At 41.4% G+C, this 18,894-nt stretch overlaps 1 protein-coding gene across 11 annotated transcripts in view; it reads right to left on the bottom strand.

Moving 5' to 3' along the window:
• DPY19L4 (dpy-19 like 4) overlaps window positions 1-18,894 on the bottom strand; it is a 76,773-nt gene that overhangs the window by 21,315 nt on the left and 36,564 nt on the right. For 5 of the 11 annotated variants that reach the window (XM_055286786.2, XM_055286789.2, XM_063643458.1 and 2 more), the window contains 7 exons: window positions 17,174-17,297; window positions 11,329-11,463; window positions 7,855-7,986; window positions 7,359-7,457; window positions 6,470-6,543; window positions 4,602-4,760; window positions 2,272-2,391 (listed from right to left, as the gene is read on the bottom strand). In XM_055286786.2, the coding sequence (XP_055142761.1) occupies window positions 2,272-2,391; window positions 4,602-4,760; window positions 6,470-6,543; window positions 7,359-7,457; window positions 7,855-7,986; window positions 11,329-11,463; window positions 17,174-17,297 (843 nt within the window). The remainder of the gene's footprint in view (window positions 1-2,271; window positions 2,392-4,601; window positions 4,761-6,469; window positions 6,544-7,358; window positions 7,458-7,854; window positions 7,987-11,328; window positions 11,464-17,173; window positions 17,298-18,894) is intronic. The other 6 variants (XM_055286787.2, XM_063643459.1, XM_063643457.1 and 3 more) reach the window with 4 other exon arrangements.

Here is an 18,894-nt window from a genome sequence, read left to right as displayed (position 1 = left end):
GGGAACAAATGGTAGTTCTGTGCTTTGGTGTCTCCTGGACCTTGTCCTATAGGTCTCTTTCCTCTGCTGATTTTAATCTGTGTCTTTTCACTGTAACCAACTGTAACTTGAGTATGACTTTCCTAAGTTCTGTGAGTCCTTGTTAGTTATCAAGCTTGAGGGTAGTTTGGGGGACTCCCAAACTTGCAGTTGGTGACAGAAGTAAGGATGGTCTTAGGAATTTCTGACCATTGCATTCTGACCAAGCACACATTCCTAGACTGTGTGCTTCTGAGGAAGGGGGATCCTATCATGTATATAGCTATATCTCCCACTACTGCTAAAAGAGTATGAAAAAACTAAAAATGGGCTGGGCGCGGTGGCTCACGCCTGTAATCCCAGGACTTTGGGAGGCCAAGGCGGGTGGATTACCTGAGGTCAGGAGTTCGAGACCAGCCTGACCAACATGGAGAAACCCCGTCTCTACTAAAAAAATACAAAATTAGCCGGGCGTGGTGGTGCATGCCTGTAATCCCAGCTACTCGGGAGGCTGAGGCAGGAGAATCGCTTGAACCCGGGAGGCGGAGGTTGCAGTGAGCCGAGATCGTGCCATTGCACTCCAGCCTGGGCAACACGAACGAAACTCTGTCTCAAAAAAAAAAAGAAAAAACTAAAAACTTGGGCTGAATGAATACATTTTAATAAAGTTTATTAACAAGATGGCATGATTTTCTATAGAAGCAGGAACAAGGGAAGTTTAAAAACTAAAGACTTAAAAATAAATAGTGCAAGATATGTTTCAAGGATTCAAACTCCCTAAAAAATTATTACATAACTTATCTAAATATTAATATGTGAATACCTATTTTGCCTTAACAAAGTTAAGGTATACAGAACACTAAAATGATCAAGCAAGTGAAATATAAAAATTCTACCTTATTGAACATTAAATGGGGCCCTATATATATATTTTGTAAATGTCATTTGCCATTGAAAGACAATAAAAGAAATGAGGTAAGGAAAGGATAAAAGGGAAAACTCCAAAGTCCTCAACAAAGCCTGCCACAGGCTCCCTGTGCTTCAGCCAGACTGAGCTCCTTTTCCTCTCGCCAACAATGTGCCATGATCCTTCCTGCGCAGGCCTGGGCATATGCCATTCCCTCTACCTGCAGTACTCTTGCCTCTTTGGTTCACCTAGTCCACTCCTACTCACCCTTCAGGTCTCAGGCACTTTTTCCTTAGAGAACTTTTCTGATCTCTTTAAGTCAAATTCTGTTTTATACGTTCTTACAGCACCATGTACATCTCCTTCACTTACCAAAGTTGTAATTTTATTTTTGTATGATTGACATCTGTCACCTCCATTAGGCCATAAGTTAAATAAGGTTAGAGACTGTCTGTTCTACTATTGCTTATTGAAGTATCTTTAGCACCTAGCACAATGCCTAGAACTTGGAATATGTTCAATAGTTTTTTAACAAATAAATGAATAAGTAAATATCAGTTCATTATAATATAAACACCTTTGTAAACTCCAGATAAATTAAGAAAGTTTATAGGTTTTGAGTTTTTATAAAATTTTATGAATGTATTCGTGGATGTATCTACTTATTACCATTAAAAAAGACAATCTTTGTTGGGCACAGTGGCTCATGCCTGTAATCCCAACACTTTGGGAGGCCAAGGCGGGCAGATCATGAGGTGAGGAGTTCAAGACCAGCCTGACCAATGTGGGTGAAACCCTGTCTCTACTAAAAATACAAAAAGATTAGCCAGGTGCGGTGGCGCGCGCCTGTAATCCCAGCTGCTTAGGAGGCTGAGACGGGAGAATTGCTTGATCCTGGGAGGCGGAGGTTGCAGTGAGCTGAGATTGCGCCACTGCACTCCAGCCTGGGCGACAGAGCGAGATTCTTAAAAAAAAAAAAAAAAAAAAAAAGACAATCTTTGTGGGTTTTCTGACTTTTTTTTTTGAGACAGGGTCTTGCTCTGTCACTCAGGCTAGAGTGCAGTAGCGCAATCTCCACTCATTGCAACTTCTACCTCCCAGGTTCGAGATCCTGCCACCTCAGCCTCCCCAGTAGCTGGGACTACCGGCGCGCACTACCACACCCAGCTAATTTTTGTATTTTTAGTAGAGACAGAGTCTCACCATGTTGGTCACACTGTCTCAAACTCCTGAACTCATGTGAGCCGCCCGCCTTGGCCTCCCAAAGTGCTGGATTACAGGCGTGAGTCACTACACTCGGCCAACAATCTTTGTAAAAACAAAGGGATCAAATAAAGTACACTTACCCTTCTATAACCATGGCAAGAGAACCCAATAAAATAGTGTGAATTACATGATAAATTATTTCTGGTCTTTCTCCAATTCGTCCATCTTCAAGAGTAACAGTTTCCTTCAGGGACTTACCACTACAAAAAGAAAATGTATTTTTTAATACTTTGAAAATATATTTGTAAAAAACCAAAGATACATTGTTTATCATCTTTGAAGGATATACCTAAAATTTTGTATTTCATCATAACAAAAAATATAGGTGATCTTTAAAATTTGGGAGTATATTCTGCTAGTTAAATACCTTACATATATCTCTAAGTTTCTGCAAATGGCTTTTAGAACCTGAAGACAACAAACTCTATGAAGACTAAACATGAATTTTCAGAAAAATAAAAAAGGGTTGGGGCAGTGACTTACATCTGTAATCCCAGAACTTTGGGAGGCCAAAGTGGGCGGATCACTTGAGGTCAAGAGTTCGAGACCAGCCTGGCCAACATGATGAAGCCCCATCTCTACTAAAATACAAAAATTAGCCGGGCGTGGTGGCGCATGCCTGTAATCTCAGCTACTCCGGAGGTTGAGGCAAAAGAATCGCTTGAACCTGGGAGGTAGAGGTTGCAGTGAGCCAAGATCACGCCACTGCACTCCAGCCTGAGTGACAGAGTAAGACTCTGTCTCCAAAAAAAAAAAAAAAAAAAAGAAAAGAAAAGAATAATAAAGACTTGGGCCAGGTGCAGTGGCTCACGCCTGTAATCCCAGCACTTTGGGAGGCCGAGGTGGGTGGATCACAAGGTCAGGAGATTGAGACCATCCTGGTTAACATGGTGAAACCACATCTCTACTAAAAATACAAAAAATTAGCCGGGCACGGTGGCGGGCGCCTGTAGTCCCAGCTACTCGGGAGGCTGAGGCAGGAGAATGGCGTGAACCTGGGAGGCGGAGCTTGCAGTGAGCCAAGATCGCACCACTGCACTCCAGCCTGGGCAAAAGAGCGAGATTCCATCTCAAAAAAAAAAAAAAAAAAGAATAATAAAGATTAGTAGGTTCTTCTTCCAAGATCAATTATGAATCAACCAGCAATTGCTAAATTAATATAGTTAAATCATAATTTGAATAACTAAATTCTTAAAATGAAGAAATTATACACAACCACGTTTCAAACATGATAAAAACATCAAAGGTTAGTCAAACTTTATAGCTTTTTTTTTTTCTTTTTCTTTAAGAGATGGGGTATCACTGTGTTGCCCAGGCTGGTCTTGAACTCCTGGCCTCAAGCAATCCTCCTGCATCAGCCTCTCAAATTGTTGGAATTACAGGCACAAGCCACTGCACCTGGCCTCAAACTTTATAATTTAAAATTACTTATACTGCTAACTTCATTTAAGTTGAATAGAAGAAATTATTCTTACGCTAAGTAAAAATCTGTATAAATTAGTGAATCGGTCTGTAAAAGTTTAACTGATTATTTAAATATCAGTTATATATTAAGTCTCTAACTATATTAAATCTGGACATTACCTATTCAGATGTATAAAACTAAGTTTAGGGCTGAGCACGGTGGCTCACGCCTGTAATCCCAGCACTTTGGGAAGCCGAGGCGGGTGGATCACCTAGGTTGGGAGTTTGAGACCAACCTGACCAACATGGAGAAACCCCATCTCTACTAAAAATACAAAATTAGCTGGGCGTGGCAGCGCATGCCTGTAATCCTAGCTACTCGGGAGGCTGAGGTAGGAGAATCGCTTGAACCCGGGAGGCGGTGGTTGTGGTGAGCCGAGATTGTGCCACTGCACTCCAGCCTGGGGAACAAGAGCAAGACTCCGTCTCAAAAAAAAAAAAAAAAAAAAACAAAAAACAAAAAACCAAGTTTAAATTTTTCTGGTCAATACAACCTTTTTTTTTTTTTTTTTGAGAGGGAGTCTCACTCTGTCGCCCAGGCTGGAGTGCAGTGGTGCAATCTCGGCTCACAACCTCTGCCTCCCGGGTTCAAGCGATTCTCCTGCCTCAGCCTCTCGAGTAGCTGGGATTACAGGCGCGTGCCATCACGCCCAGCTAATTTTTATACTTTTAGTAGAGATGGGGTTTCACCATATTGGCCTGGCTGGTCTCAAACTCCCGACCTTGCGATCTGCTCGCTTCGGCCTCCCAAAGTGCTGGGATTATAGGCGTGAGCCACCGCACCTGACCAACACATCTTATAATGATATTTTCCATGTCAATGAAAAGAGAATGGAATTGGAAGCTCTAAAACAATATGAAAATATTGGAAGAATATTAAAAATAAGTATTTTATATATTTCCATAATGTATGTTAGCAATATGATTGATTCTCATAGGTACTTACTTAATCCTCCTAAAAATAACTTGCAACATAGAAAGAAAACAAATAATTAACACTAGAATATAGAAAGGTAATAAAGAAGACTGTGTCAATCGCAGAAAAAAATCTTGAGATGGTGCCTGCAGGGATTCTTGACAGAGGAGCCAATTCATTGTAAAATTCCTATAGAAGACAAAAGCATGATATTAAATTCATAGACATTTTAAACTGAACACAGAAGTATTTTTTTAATATCAGCAAAAACTAAGAAAAAACACATTTCCTAGACCCGTTTACTTATATTAGCAAGGTACTATCCTTCATAAATGAAGATAATAGTATCATATTAGTAAACAAAGCATGTGCTCTCACCAAAGCTGCTCTAATAATGTAAAACTGCTGCTTTTTATTACCAAGTAACGTGACCATCTCTAAAGCCCAACATAGCTTTTAGGGAATTTTGGTTTCTATCTTTATCTAGAAGACAACAATTCGGCCGGCTAACCTCTACAAATGCATTGTTGAATATGGTAGCTACTAGAGACTTGCAGTTTTTAAACAGCTGAAATGTGGCCAATTCAAATTGAGACATACTTTAAGTACAAAATACACCCAGGATTTCAAAGAAAAAAAGAGCGAAATAATGATTTGAAAAACAAAATATCTCCTTAATAATTTTTACATTGTTTACAAATTATTTTTATATATTAGAGAAAATATATTAAAATTAATTTCACTTGTTTCTTTGTATTTTTAAAAATACAACTACTAGAAAATTACAATTACATAAGTGGTTCACATATTATTATTGGATAGACCTACTATATATTATTGACAAATGTAATTCAACTAGGACCCATTTAAAAAAGAGATACCTACTTATTAAGATAAATCATAAAATTTGAAATGTAAACCTTTTGAGCAGTATGAATCAGGATAAACATTTTTCGACTCTAAATATGATCAACAAGACTCCTGGTTGAGCCGGGCGCAGTGGCTCACGCCTGTAATCCCATCACTTTGGGAGGCTGAGGCGGGCAGATCACAAGTCAGGAGATCGAGGCCATCCTGGCTAACACAGTGAAACCCTGTCTCTACTAAAAATACAAAAAATTAGCCGGGCATGGTAGCGGGCGCCTGTAGTCCCAGCTACTCGGGAGTCTGAGGCAGGAGAATGGCATGAACCCGGGAGGCGGAGCTTGCAGTGAGCCGAGATCACGCCACTGCACTCCAGCCTGGGCAACAGAGTAAGACTCCGTCTCAAAAAAAAAAAAAAAAAAAAAGACTCCTGGTTGTATATATGTTTATCTGCGTCCTCATTTCTCATCCATCTCTAAACTCCAATCCTCAATCCCTAGCCGTGGGAAAAGATGTTAGAGATGGCGTGATGCTCAGGAGTGTTCACTGATGGACTGCGAATGTCTACTTCAAATCACTGGGTTTAGAACAAAATGTTAAAATTTAACAATATGGCAAACACATTCTAAGTGGTATTTTTTTTTTTTTTTTTAGACAGGGTCTCACTGTTGCCCAGGCTGGGGTGCTCTGGCGCAATCTTGGCTCACTATGACCTCCACCTTCCAGGCTCAGGTGGTCCTCCCACCTCAGCTTCCTGAATAGCTGGGACCACAGGCATGAACCACCACACCTAGCTAATTTTTTTTTGTTTTTTGTTTGTTTGGTTGGTTGTTTTTTTTTTAGAGATGGGGTTTTGCCATGTTGCCCAGGCTGGTCTCAAACTCCCGGACTCAAGTGGTCACAATCCACCCACCTCGGCCTCCTAAAGTGCTGGGATTACAGATGTGAGCCACTATGCCTGGCCATTGAGTATTTTTTATCTTTATTGTCTAAGTGGTATCGATTTAGGTAAACTTACATAATCTAAAACTTACTTGGTCATATTTAGTCCAAATTTTACTTCAAGGAATTTCAGCATGTGCCCATTTTCTTTGTGTGGGACAAACATCTAGAAGAGAAAAACACCAGTTAAACAAAGAAATATTAGCTATGCTTACAAACACATGCTTTTCCCAATACTAGAGACAGAAAACACAAGACTACAAAACAAAAATATGAATAAATAATATATGGTACGACTATGAAGCAAGGAGATTTACTGACATAAATCAATCCCATGACCTTATGCTGAAGCATAAACTACAATGGGGTAGTAAGAACATTTCTTTTTTCTTTTCTTTTTTTATTTTTTTGAGACAGAGTTTCACTCTTGTTGCTCAGGCTGGAGTGCTATGGCAAGATCTTGGCTCACTGCAACCTCTGCCTCCCGGGTTCAAGCAATTCTCCTGCCTCAGCCTCCCAAGTAGCTGGGATTACAGGTGCACACCACTACGCCCAGCTAATTTTTTGTATTTTTAGTAGAGACAAGGTTTCACCATGTTGGCCAAGCTGGCCTCAAACTCCTGACCTCAGGTGATCAAGAACATTTCAACCTTATCGCACCAGGCTCAAGTAACTCACCCACTCTTCTAAACACTTTTCATTTGTCTCACTTTGTTCCATATATTGCTTAATGTTAACTGGGTAATGATGACATTTTTAACTTAATGAAAAATATGCATTCCCTTTTTCTTTTTACCTATGTACAGAAAAGAATCAGAATCCTACTTTCTCACCCAATATGCTAGTTATGATTGTTGTTTAACTCAAAATTATACTGTTCAAACTCTATTACGTGCTATCTCATTATTCTCATTAAAATTTAGTACAATATATTTCATTATTCATTTTGTTTTACTATATGAATCTCAGAGAGTTACTTACCTTCATTATAATATTCAATGTTACTGTCAGAGTACACACCAAGTAAAAATTAATCACTTTTATTATTTTAGCTACAAAACTTCCTTTCTTCACATTCAGCTGTGGAGGAAAAATCATATGAACAAAGAAGTGAGATGTTAAAAAATTAACAATTTAAAAAGTAATCATAAGAATGGCCGAGCACAGTGGCTCAAGCCTGTAATCCCAGAACTTTGGGAGACCAAGGATAGGGGATTACTTGAGGTCGGGAGTTTGACACCAGCCTGGCCAAAATGGTGAAACCCGGTCTCTACTAAAAATACAAAAATTAGCTGGGTGTGGTGGCACATGCTTGTAATCCCAGCTACTTGGGAGGCTGAGGCAGGAGAATCACCTGAACCCGGGAGGCAGAGGTTGCAGTGAGCTGAGATGTACTCTAGCCTGGGCAACAGAGTGAGACTCCATCCCAAAAAAAAAAAAATCAAAATAAGAACAATAAAAAGACAATTCTAATTACCTGAAGGCACTTAGCAAGCATTAAGGCTGCTACTAAACTTAATAAAGGAGATACCAACAAAGCTGGATTCTCAAACTGTAGTAAATATCCCAGAAAGAGGGAAAATATGTAGATTTTATAAACTTCATAAACCTGTTGTGACAAAAATAAAATAAGTGAGAATAAGTTATATTTTATCATACATATTTTCCTTTGTTTTATATATATTTAACTATAATTATACAGTAAATGCTCTACTATAATTTACGAAAGTATTATGCAAATGTTCAATCAATATTTTTAATGTTGGCCGGGCATGGTGGCTCACATCTGAAATCCCAGCACTTTCGGTGGCCAAAGTGGGTGGATCATTGAGGTCAGGAGTTCAAGACAAGCCTGGCTGACATGGTGAAACCCGTCTCTATTAAAAACAAAAAAAAATTAGGTGGGCATAGTGGCGGGAGCTTGTAATCCCAGCCACTCGGGAGGCTAAGGCACGAGAATCGCTTAACCCGGTAGGTGGAGGTTGCAGTGAGCCAAAATCGCACCACTGCACTCCAGCCTGGGCAACAGAGCAAGACTCTGTCTCAGGAAAAAAAAAAAAAAAAAAAAATATATATATATATATATATACACACACACACACACACACACACACACACATATATATACACACACACATATATATACACACACATACACATACATATATATATAATATATATATAAAATAGTGTGTAATGAACTTATCACTGTTTTCTTTTCTTTTTTTTTGAGACAGAGTCTTGCTCTGTCGCCTAGGCTGGAGTGCAGTGGCGCGATCTCAGCTCACCGCAAGCTCTGCCTCCTGGGTTCATGCCATTCTCCTGCCTCAGCCTCCCGAGCAGCTGGGACTACAGGGGTCACGCCCGGCTAATTTTTTTGTATTTTTAGTACAGATGGGGTTTCACCGTGTTAGCCAGGATGGTCTCGATCTCCTCACCTTGTGATCTGCCTGCCTCAGCCTCCCAAAGTGCTGGGATTACAGGCATGAGCCACCACGCCTGGCCCTTATCACTGTTTTTTTAAAACTCCCTGGAAACAAAATAAAGAGCTTTAAAAGCATCAGTGTCTAAATCAGACTGGAAGAACCTTCTTAATTTCACTTAGTTTGCCCTGTTATTAAAACTCATCTATGCAACCTCAAATTACATAAATCAAAAATCATAATTTTTATCAGCAGCCCCCAAAACCTACCCAGTGAAAATATACTGCCATGAAATGTACCATCAGAGTATTGTTTTTGGTCCAACTAGTGAGCATAACAAAGTTAAATGCAATGTTTTATTAGAAGATCTCCCAGAAAATAGTTATACGCTAAAAAACAGTCCAGGCTCGGTGGCTCACATCTATAATCCCAGCACGTTGGGAGGCAGAGGCGGGAGGATGGCTTGAGCCCAGGAGTTTTAGACCAGCCTGGCCTGGGCAACATGGCAAAACCACATCTCTATGAAAAATAGAAAAATCACCTGGGGCTGGGCGCGGTGGCTCACGCCTGTAATCCCTGCACTGTGGGAGGCCAAAGAGAGTGGATCACTTGAGGCCAGGAGTTCAAAACCAACCTGGCCAACATGGTGAAACTCATTCTCTACTAAAAATCCAAAAAAAAATTAGCCAGATGTGGTGGGGCATGCCTGTAATCCCAGCTACTCAGGAGGCTGAGGCAAGAGAATCACTTGAACCTGGGAGGCGGAGGATACAGTGAGCCGAGATTGCACCACTACACTCCAGCCTGGGTGACAGAGCAAGACTCTGTCTCAAAAAAAGAAAAAAAGAAAAGAAAAGAAAAATCAGACGGGCACGGTGGCTGGCACGCACTTGTAGTCTCAGCTACTCAGGAGGCTGAGGTGGGAGGATTGCTTGAGCCTGGGAGGCGGAAGTTGCAGTGAGCCGTGATTGAGCCACTGCACTCCAGCCTGGGTGACGGAGTGAGACCCTGTCTCCAAAAAAGTAAAAATAAATAAACAAAAATAAAATAAAATAAAGACAGAAAAAAAAATCAGTCAATAGCCAGAGCCACTTAAAAAAAAAAAAAAAGATATCTTGGCCAGGTGCGGTGGCTCACACCTGTAATTCCAAAGCTTTGGGAGGCCGAGGCAGGCAGATCACAAGGTCAGGAGTTCGAGACCAGCCTGGCTAACATGGTGAAACCCCGTCTCTACTAAAAATACAAAAACTAGCTGGGCATGGTGGCAGGCGCCTGTAATCCCAGCTACTCGGGAGGCTAAGGCAGGAGAGTCACTTGAAGCCGGGAGGCAGAGGTTGCAGTGAGCTGAGATTGAGCCACCACACTCCAGCCTGGGCAACAGAGTGAGACTCTGTCTCAAAAAAAAAAAAAAAAAGATACCTCACTGTTACAAGTCAGAACAGTAGCTACCCTGTTGGGGGTTGAAGTAATGACTGGGAGAGAGAGCATGATGGAGTCTTCTGGGTGTTGGTAATGATTTATTCCCTTTTTAAATTTTTTAGAGGTGGGATCTTACCATGTTGCTCAGGCTGGTCAAGTGATCCTCCCGCCTCAGCCCCCACCCCACCCAGCTAATTTTAAAAATTTTTTTGTAGGGATAGGGTCTCACTATGTTGCCCAGGCTGGACTTGAATTCCTGGGCTCAAGCAATCCTCCTGCCTTGGCCTCCTGAGTAGCTGGGACTATAGGCATGTGCCACCACACCTGGCTTATGTTCTATTTTTGATTTGGGCTCTGGTTCTACAGATGCGTGCCAGTTACCAAATAACTCTCTTAGCTCCAAACTCCCCTTTCTATCCTTTGCCTGGCAATGCTGGGCCTGGGACTCTGCAATCTACATTTCTGCTTTTCCTGTTGGTTCCCTATGAAGCTCTGCCAGTAGGAAATGCTAGAGGGAAAGTGCAAGCCTGGCTCCTTCCTCTTGCTTCCTGATGGCTTGAGGGTCCTGTGATCTCACCTCAAGGATGCTTCTCACCCCAACAGAGCAATTACTTCCTATGGAAGCACCGGATGCAGCTGCAGTTTTTCCAGCACTTCAAGAACCAGCTTCATCACATCTTCCAGCTCAAGAAACCCAAGACCAGCCAGCCATAGCCACATCCTCAGACGCCTGGGTCCCATTTCTGAAGGGCCCAACTTTTGAGCAAAGCTGATATTTCTGAGCTCAAAAGTCTGAGTATCAGCTCCATGAGGTCCCTGTTCTACATTTCTACGTTTTAATAATTTCATCTTTTTCCCTAGCAGTTAACTGCTTTCTGCAGTTGCGATCTCTATGAAACTTTCAGGCTCATATCACCCTTTCATTTAGCAAGTTAATGACTTTATACTTGGTTAACAATTTATATTAACTTCTCTCTGTCCAAATAACTTAAATGTTGTATGCATCGGGGTTCCCATGAGTGTATGGATGAAGAAAAAAGAGGTTTTAAGATACAATGCCATAAATACATTTATTCTCTTAAAATCACTATTTCAAAATGCCATAATACCTTGTCACTTTGCTCCACTGAAAAGATATCTAGCAGGAATAGAGATATTGCTTGAAGAAACAGGAGATAGTGGCTATACTCCCACATCATCATAAATGTGTAAGTTGAAGCACTCATCAACAAGTAGCAAAACCTCTAGGGAAAACAATTGAAAGAAACTAAATATCAATAACTTTATTACAATAAAAGCCTATGAGACTGTTAGGTCAAAGTTGTAGCTCTGTTACTCCTTCAACTTTAAGCTAATTATTGAAACTTTGTTTTTAAATCACATAATTATTATTAAATCCTTACAAAAACAACAAGAGCTCAAATAAGGCACTTGAGAGAAATCAACCACTTGTCCTTCAATATTCAACATCACATTGAGAATTTCAGGAAGACAAAGGGGAAGAAAAAGAAAATTCAATATAATTTTCTTTTATCCCAAAAGAAGTAAAGCAATAAATGTAAGAAAGGGTGGCGTTTACTAGACCTGGCTGGTGAGCTTTTGTTATTGTGGAGGCAACTCCTTTTGCTGTGAAAATAACATTTCACTTCCATGGTGCTTCAAGTTTTAATAATTTCCTATTTTTCCCTTTGTTCCCTCAGTCCTAGTGGTGGTAGCTGCTTTCTGCAGTTGCGATCTCTATGAAACTTTCAGGCTCTTATTACCCTTTCATTTAGCAAGTTAATGACTTTATACTTGGTTAACAATTTATGTCAACTTCTCTCTGTCCAAATAACTTAAATGTTGGTATTCATCAGGTCAGAACTTATTTTCCTAAGAACTTCATTTAAATAGTCTGCTTACATCTCAGCCTATTCCACAGCCCATGTCTTTGCTTTTTTCATTTCCTGTCAACAGAAGTGTTATCTTTCCCCAGTGCCTATACTGTCAGCCATATTAAACTTTCAGCTGTTTTCCTCTGCTAAATACTAAACACAAGGGATGTCCTTGCCCTTGCTGAAAATCTGCCTGGCTAAGTCAATTCTGTCCTTCAAAATGTCATCTCCTATGTGATCCCTTAGCAAGTTACCAAGTCTGTGACAAATCCCATAGCATATTCAACAACAGCCTCTCCTTCTTCTATGGACCTGCTTTTAAATTCTGGATCCCTCCACTGGCTGTAGTGTCAAATGACCTTGTTCAGATAAGAACAGTGAAGGAGGACAATAAAGGTCAGTCAAGAAACCTAAGATAAGAACTGTGCTCTCTAAAACTAAGTCTTTCATACTCAGCTGACTATACTCAAGGATAAATTCCAGAGTCAGAAATACCTCAGCCATCAGCAGATAAAATAATTTTCCAGCATCCTGAATAAGATTCAGACCAGAGAACCAAATGTAAGAAATGGCAAACTTCCACCTGTTGGGCAAATAACACCAACTGCAAAGCACAGAAGGGCTCTGACATAAACTTCTGCTCTTCCTGTCACCATAGCTATGCACAGGGCAAGGGTTCTGGAAGCCTTCTAATGTGGAACAACCACATTATTACAGTTATTACCAGAACTGTAATAACCAGACACCACCATCCCCAGAGAAACCAGTTTCAGAAAGCAATGAAGGCTCAAATCTAGACCCAGCCTAATTAACGTACTGGGCATTTGGAGATTACTTCTGAGATTCTGGGAGAAACCTACAACATACTAAAACAAATTGTTAATTCCAAGGGTTGACTCTCAAACTACTCTAAGAGCATACAGTAAAAATGTCTTAAAGATAGAACTATGTATCAAACACAACATGGAGAGTTAGCAAAGTTATTCCTTTCCCTGAGCATTTTCAAGGTTCTGTGCAGTCTTGCCTACTCCTGACCTTACCTGCTGTGTCTCACAGGGCTTCACTTTCACTGTGCCTGTAGTGTGAACTTTTTACACATAGGATTTATGTGATACATCAAACAGGTTTCAATAATCAACCACAATGTTTCTGAATGACTCCAGATAATTGCACAAAAGATTGAACTGAAGTTGGATATCCTGAGGCAACTGGGACCACGAAACTTAGCCTCAAGAATGGGAAGCAAAATACAAAATATGTGATTTTAAAAAAGCACATGGGCCAGGAACGGTGGCTCACACCTGTAATCCCAGTACTTTGGGAGGCTGAGGTGGGCGGATCACCTGAGGTCGGGAGTTCGAGACCAGCCTGACCATGGAGAAACCCTGTCTCTACTAAAAATACAAAATTAGCTGGGCGTGGTGGTACAGGCCAATAATCCCAGCTACTTGGGAGGCTGAGGCAGGAGAATCGCTTGAACCCAGGAGGCAGAGGTTGCAGTGAGCTGAGATCGTGCCATTGCACTCCAGCCTGGGCAACAAGAGCGAAACTCCATCTCAAAAAAAAAAAAAGTACGTGTAGACCAGGCACAGTGGCTCACACCAGTAATCTCAGCACTTTTGAGAGGTGAAGCCAGGTGAACTTCCTGGGTTGAGTGGGGACTTGGAGAACTTTTCTGTCTTACAAGAGGATTGTAAAACGCACCAATCAGCACTCTGCAGCTAGGATTGTAAAACGCACAAATCAGAGCTCTGTAGCTAGCCAGCAAGGGGATTGTAAAATGCACCAATCAGCGCTCTGTAAAACCGCACCAATCAGCACTCTGTAGCTAGCAAGAGGATTGTAAAATGCACCAATCAGTGCTCTGTAATATGCACCAATCAGCGCTCTGTAAAATGCACCAATCAGCACTCTGTAAAACGCACCAATCAGCAGGATCCTAAAAGTAGCCAATCACAGGGGAGATTGAAAAAAGGGCACTCTGATAGGACAAAAATGGAACATGGGAGGGGACACATAAGGGAATAAAAGCTGGCCACCCCAGCCAGCAGCGGCAAACCACTTGGGTACCCTTCTATGCTGTGGAAGCTTTGTTCTTTTGCTCTTCACAATAAACCTGGCTACCACTCACTCTTTGGGTCCATGCCATCTTTCAGAACTGTAACACTCACCGCAAGGGTGTGCGGATTCATTCTTGAAGTCAGCGAGACCACGAACCCACTGGAAAGAACCAACTCTGGACACACTTTGGGAGGGCAAGGCAGGCGGATCACTTGAGGCCAGGAGTTCAAGACCAGCCTGGCCAACATGGTGAAACTCCATCTCTACTAAAAATACAAAAATTAGCTGGGTGTGGTGACGTACATCTGCAGTCCCAGCTGCTAGGGAGGCTGATACATGATAATCGCTTGAAGCTGGGAGGCGGAGGTTGCAGTGAGCTGAGATTGTCCCACTGTACTTCAGCCTGGACAACACAGTAAGAGACTACCTTTCAAAAAAAAAAAAAGTGTTGCTAAAATACTACTCAGTGATGACAAGGAGCAAAGTATTCACACGTAATAACTCACATGGATGTCAAGGGCATCATTAGGCTGAGTGAAAAAAGCTAATCTTAAAAGGTTACATACTATATGACTTGATTTCATTTATATAACCTTTCAAGGTGACAAAATTATAGTGATATAGATCAATGGTTGCCAGAGGTTTGGGTTAGAGGAAGGATGTGACTATTAAGGTACACAGGAGTTTCTTAGTGGTGACAGAAGAGTTCTATGTCTTGATTATGATGACAGTTACTCAAATTTATGCATGTGATAACAACTAATATGACTATACACCCACTTTCCACAAAAGCAGTATATGTAAAACCTGGTGAAATCTGAAGAAAGTCAGTGCCTCAATTAACAGTATTATATCAATGTCAACTTCTTGACTTTGACAAAGTATTACAGTCATGCAAGATATTATTGGGGGGAAGCTGGGTGAGGGGTCAAAAATGTAGTAAGCCTATATCATGCCACCGCACTCCAGTCTGGGTGACAGAGCGAGTCCACGTCTCAAAGAAACAAAGAGATAAATATAAAGAAACTTAGGCAGTTCATTTTGCCATACCAAACTCTTTTTTTTTTTTGGAGAGGGAGTCTTACTCTGTTGTTCAGGCTGGAGTGCAGTGGTGTCATCTCAGCTCACTGCAACCCCCACCTCCGGGTTCAAGCGATTCTCCCACCTCAGCCTCCCAAGTAGCTGGGAGTACAGCTGTGCACCACCACACCCAGCTAATTTTTGTATTTTTAATACAGAGAGGTTTCGCCATGTTGGCCAGGCTGGTCTTGAACTCCTGACCTCAGGTGATCTGCCTGCCTCAGCCTCCCAAAGTGCTGGGTAATATTATAGGCCACCAAACCCGGCCTATACGAAACTCTTTTACTTAACAATCGAAAAACTATTCTTCCCTAACAGACAGCTGTACAATCAAACAGGAAAATATTCAATCATAGACTCCCTGACTATTAAAGAAAATATACTCTTGGCCAGGCACAGTGGCTCATGGCTGTAGTCCCAGCACTTTGGGAGGCTGAGGCGGGCGGATCATTTGAGGTCAGGAGTTCGAGCCAGCCTGGCCAACATAGTGAAACCCTGACTCTACTAAAAATACAAAAATTAGCTGGGTGTGGTGCTGGGTGCCTGTAATCCCAGCTACACAGGAGGCTGAGGCAGGAGAATCGCTTGAGCCCAGGAGGCAGAGGTTGCAGTGAGCAGAGATCATGCCATCACACTCCAGCCTGGGCAACAGATAGCAAGACTCTGTCTAAAAAAAAAAAGAAAATATACTCTTGTGCAGAAAGATCTCTATACAAATACAACATAAAGGAAGATCACAAAGCTGAAATGTGTTCATGTTATTTTACATGCAAAAAAGGAAATGCTAGTTATAAAAATGAAATAATAAAGTTTGCTATGCTCAGGACATTTGTCACCACTGAAAGAAAAGAATAGCACATTTTTTCAGAGATTTTTATGAAGGACCCATAAGTGCATCCTGTTTCCTGGACAACCAGGTTTAATAATCTCTGCTCTCTTTTTCTAGCCAGGAACTCTTAGCCCCAGATAAGAAGACTATCAAAGGACTGTTACAATTCAGTCAATTTCAATTTCAATATAACTGGTTGCCTCTATAATCATTTTATGCATTTTAAATCGTTATTCTTTTTGTTTCTGGAGACAGGGTCTCTCTGTCACCCAGGCTAGAAGGCAGTGGCGCGATCTCAGCTCACTGCAACCTCCGCCTCCCGGGTTCAAGCGATCCTCCCACCTCAGCCTCCCAAGTAGCTGGGATTACAGGCGTGTGCCACCACATCTGGCTAATTTTTGAATTTTTATTAGAGATGAGGTTTCACCATGTTGGCCAGGCTGGTCTCAAACTCCTGACCTCAAGTGATCCGCCCGCCTCAGCCTCCCACAGTGCTGGGATTAAGGGCATGAGCCACCAAGCCTGGCCTAAAATCATTATCCTGAGACAGACTCTGCAGGCTTCTTCCAACTGCCAAAAGGGCTGTGGCAACAACAATAACAGTAATAATGTAAGAATCTAAACTACCGGGGAAAAGTCTCCTGAAATTTTTACCAACCTGCCTATACCTCAGTCACAGAAAACATGAGAAGAAACAGAATATGCAGTGCTGCTATCCAAGTTAAAACTCCTGTCATTTGTGGTCACTCTTTACATCTTGTTTAATATATCTTTAAATCATGGTGATTGAAGGCCATCAATGTTCCAGAAGTCCGAGAAGTGATAAAATAACAGTGGAACAGATTTTCAAAATAAGATATTTTTCATATACTTGTCAAGTTAACTATATTAAAATGATAAAACATCTCCTTTCTCCTAATTTACTGTTAATCAGATTACAGAGTAACAGTGTTGTAAGAAAACTACTAACTATATCTTTTGTTATGTAGTAACCAGGCTTCATTAAATATGATTTAATTCTTACTAGGACTAAAATTTATTTGCTATTATGTACCACACTTGCAATACATCAGAATTAGCTGCAATGGATAAAACAGATTTGTATCTTACCTCTCCATAAGTATTTAAGTTGCTTTTTAAATAGCCTGTAAGTGCAGCAATTTGGCATGCAAAATATGGTAGTGCCCAGTTTTCTCTTAAAGGAATGGAGTATTCGATTCTTGTTGTATCTACCCTAAAATAAACCACAGATGAACAGTAAAAATAAGACATTATATGTGTTACACTATACTTTTCAAAGTACTTTAACACAAATCTCATTGTTCTCCATAACAATCCTGTGAGGTAGGCATAGCTAGATCCACCATTGTCCTTTTTTTTTTTTTGAGATGGAGTCTCACTCTGCCACCTAGGCTGGAGTGCAGTGGCACGATCTCAGGTCACTGCAACCTCTGCCTCCAGGGTTCAAGTGATTCTCCTGCCTCAGCCTCCTGCGTAGCTGGGATTACAGGCACGCGTCACCACACCTGGCTGATTTTTGTATTTTTAGTAGAGACGGGGTTTCACCATGTTGTCTCAAACTCCTGACCTCAGGTGATCCACCGGCCTCGCCCTCCCAAAGTGCTGGGATTACAGGCATGAGCCACGGCGCCCAGCCCAGATCCACCATTGTCTATACAGCATCTTTGAGCCAATTAATAAGGTCTCACCCCCAGCCCCCACTGCCCCCAAGAAGCTGCAGAGCTACTGTGCACTGCTTGGTGAAACAGATGGGCCTCTGTGAGATTGAAGAAGGTGTGCCTTCTCTGGGCAGACCCCATGCTAAGGTACACAGCTTGTTGCACAGAGTACCCACCCTCCCTTCCCTTAACCAGATGGCTACCCTTCACTAGAGTGTACAATCTGCATCACATAATTAGCGGCCTGGTAGATCCAAAGTTCTTATTCCCCCTTACAAAAGGAGTATGAAGTTCAGAAATGTAAGGTAACTTAATCGAGGCCATCTAGCTAGTAGGTGGCATAATTGGGATTAAAGTGCTTATCTTTTGATATCTAATTCAATAATCTTTTCAGTCAGCAGGTTCCCCAGAATTAATACCACAGTCTTATATGTGATATACTTAGAGAATTTAGAATTCCCAGAATCAGAAATATAGGAATGTCAGGCCAGGCACGGTGGCTCATGCCTGTAATCCTAGCAATTTGGGAGGCTGAGGCAGGTGGATCACTTAAGCTCAGGAGTTCCAGACCAGCCTGGCCAACATGGTGAAACCCGTCTTTACTAATAACACAAAAATTAGCCTGGCGTGGTGGCACGTGCCTGTAGTACCAGCTACTTGTTAGGCTGAGGCAGGAGAATTGCTTGAACCTGGGAGGCGGAGGTTGCAGAGAGCAGAGATCGTGCCACTGCACTCCAGCCTGGGTGACACAGCAAGACTCCATTTCAAAAAAATGAAAAAGAAATATAGGAATGTCGTTGTAGGTTCCTCCTAAATTTCTCCTCAATCAATTTTCATTGAGAGCTTGTTGTGTCGTGTGCATATCCGCATACCACAAGGGGACTACCTCTCCAGCAATCATAGAATTTGGCTCTCTTATACTCAATAGCTATTTTCCACACAAAAATAAAGGTGCTATTGTTTTTTTGAAAATTTATGAAAATTGCTGCCTAACTTTCCTAAGTAATAATGATGAACATGCTTGCATGTTAACTTAGTTCCCTCAATGGCCACACTCCTGAATACTGGTATCAGAGTTGGTAATTATATTTCCAATTACACCAATCATCAACCACTGAATTGTTTGCAAATAATCAAAATTACAAATGTTAC

Source organism: Symphalangus syndactylus, chromosome 7, assembly GCF_028878055.3.
Source record: "Symphalangus syndactylus isolate Jambi chromosome 7, NHGRI_mSymSyn1-v2.1_pri, whole genome shotgun sequence".
NCBI classification, from domain to species: domain Eukaryota; kingdom Metazoa; phylum Chordata; class Mammalia; order Primates; family Hylobatidae; genus Symphalangus; species Symphalangus syndactylus.
Note: the sequence above shows the minus strand (reverse complement) of the source record. Positions and strands in the feature narration are given on the sequence as shown.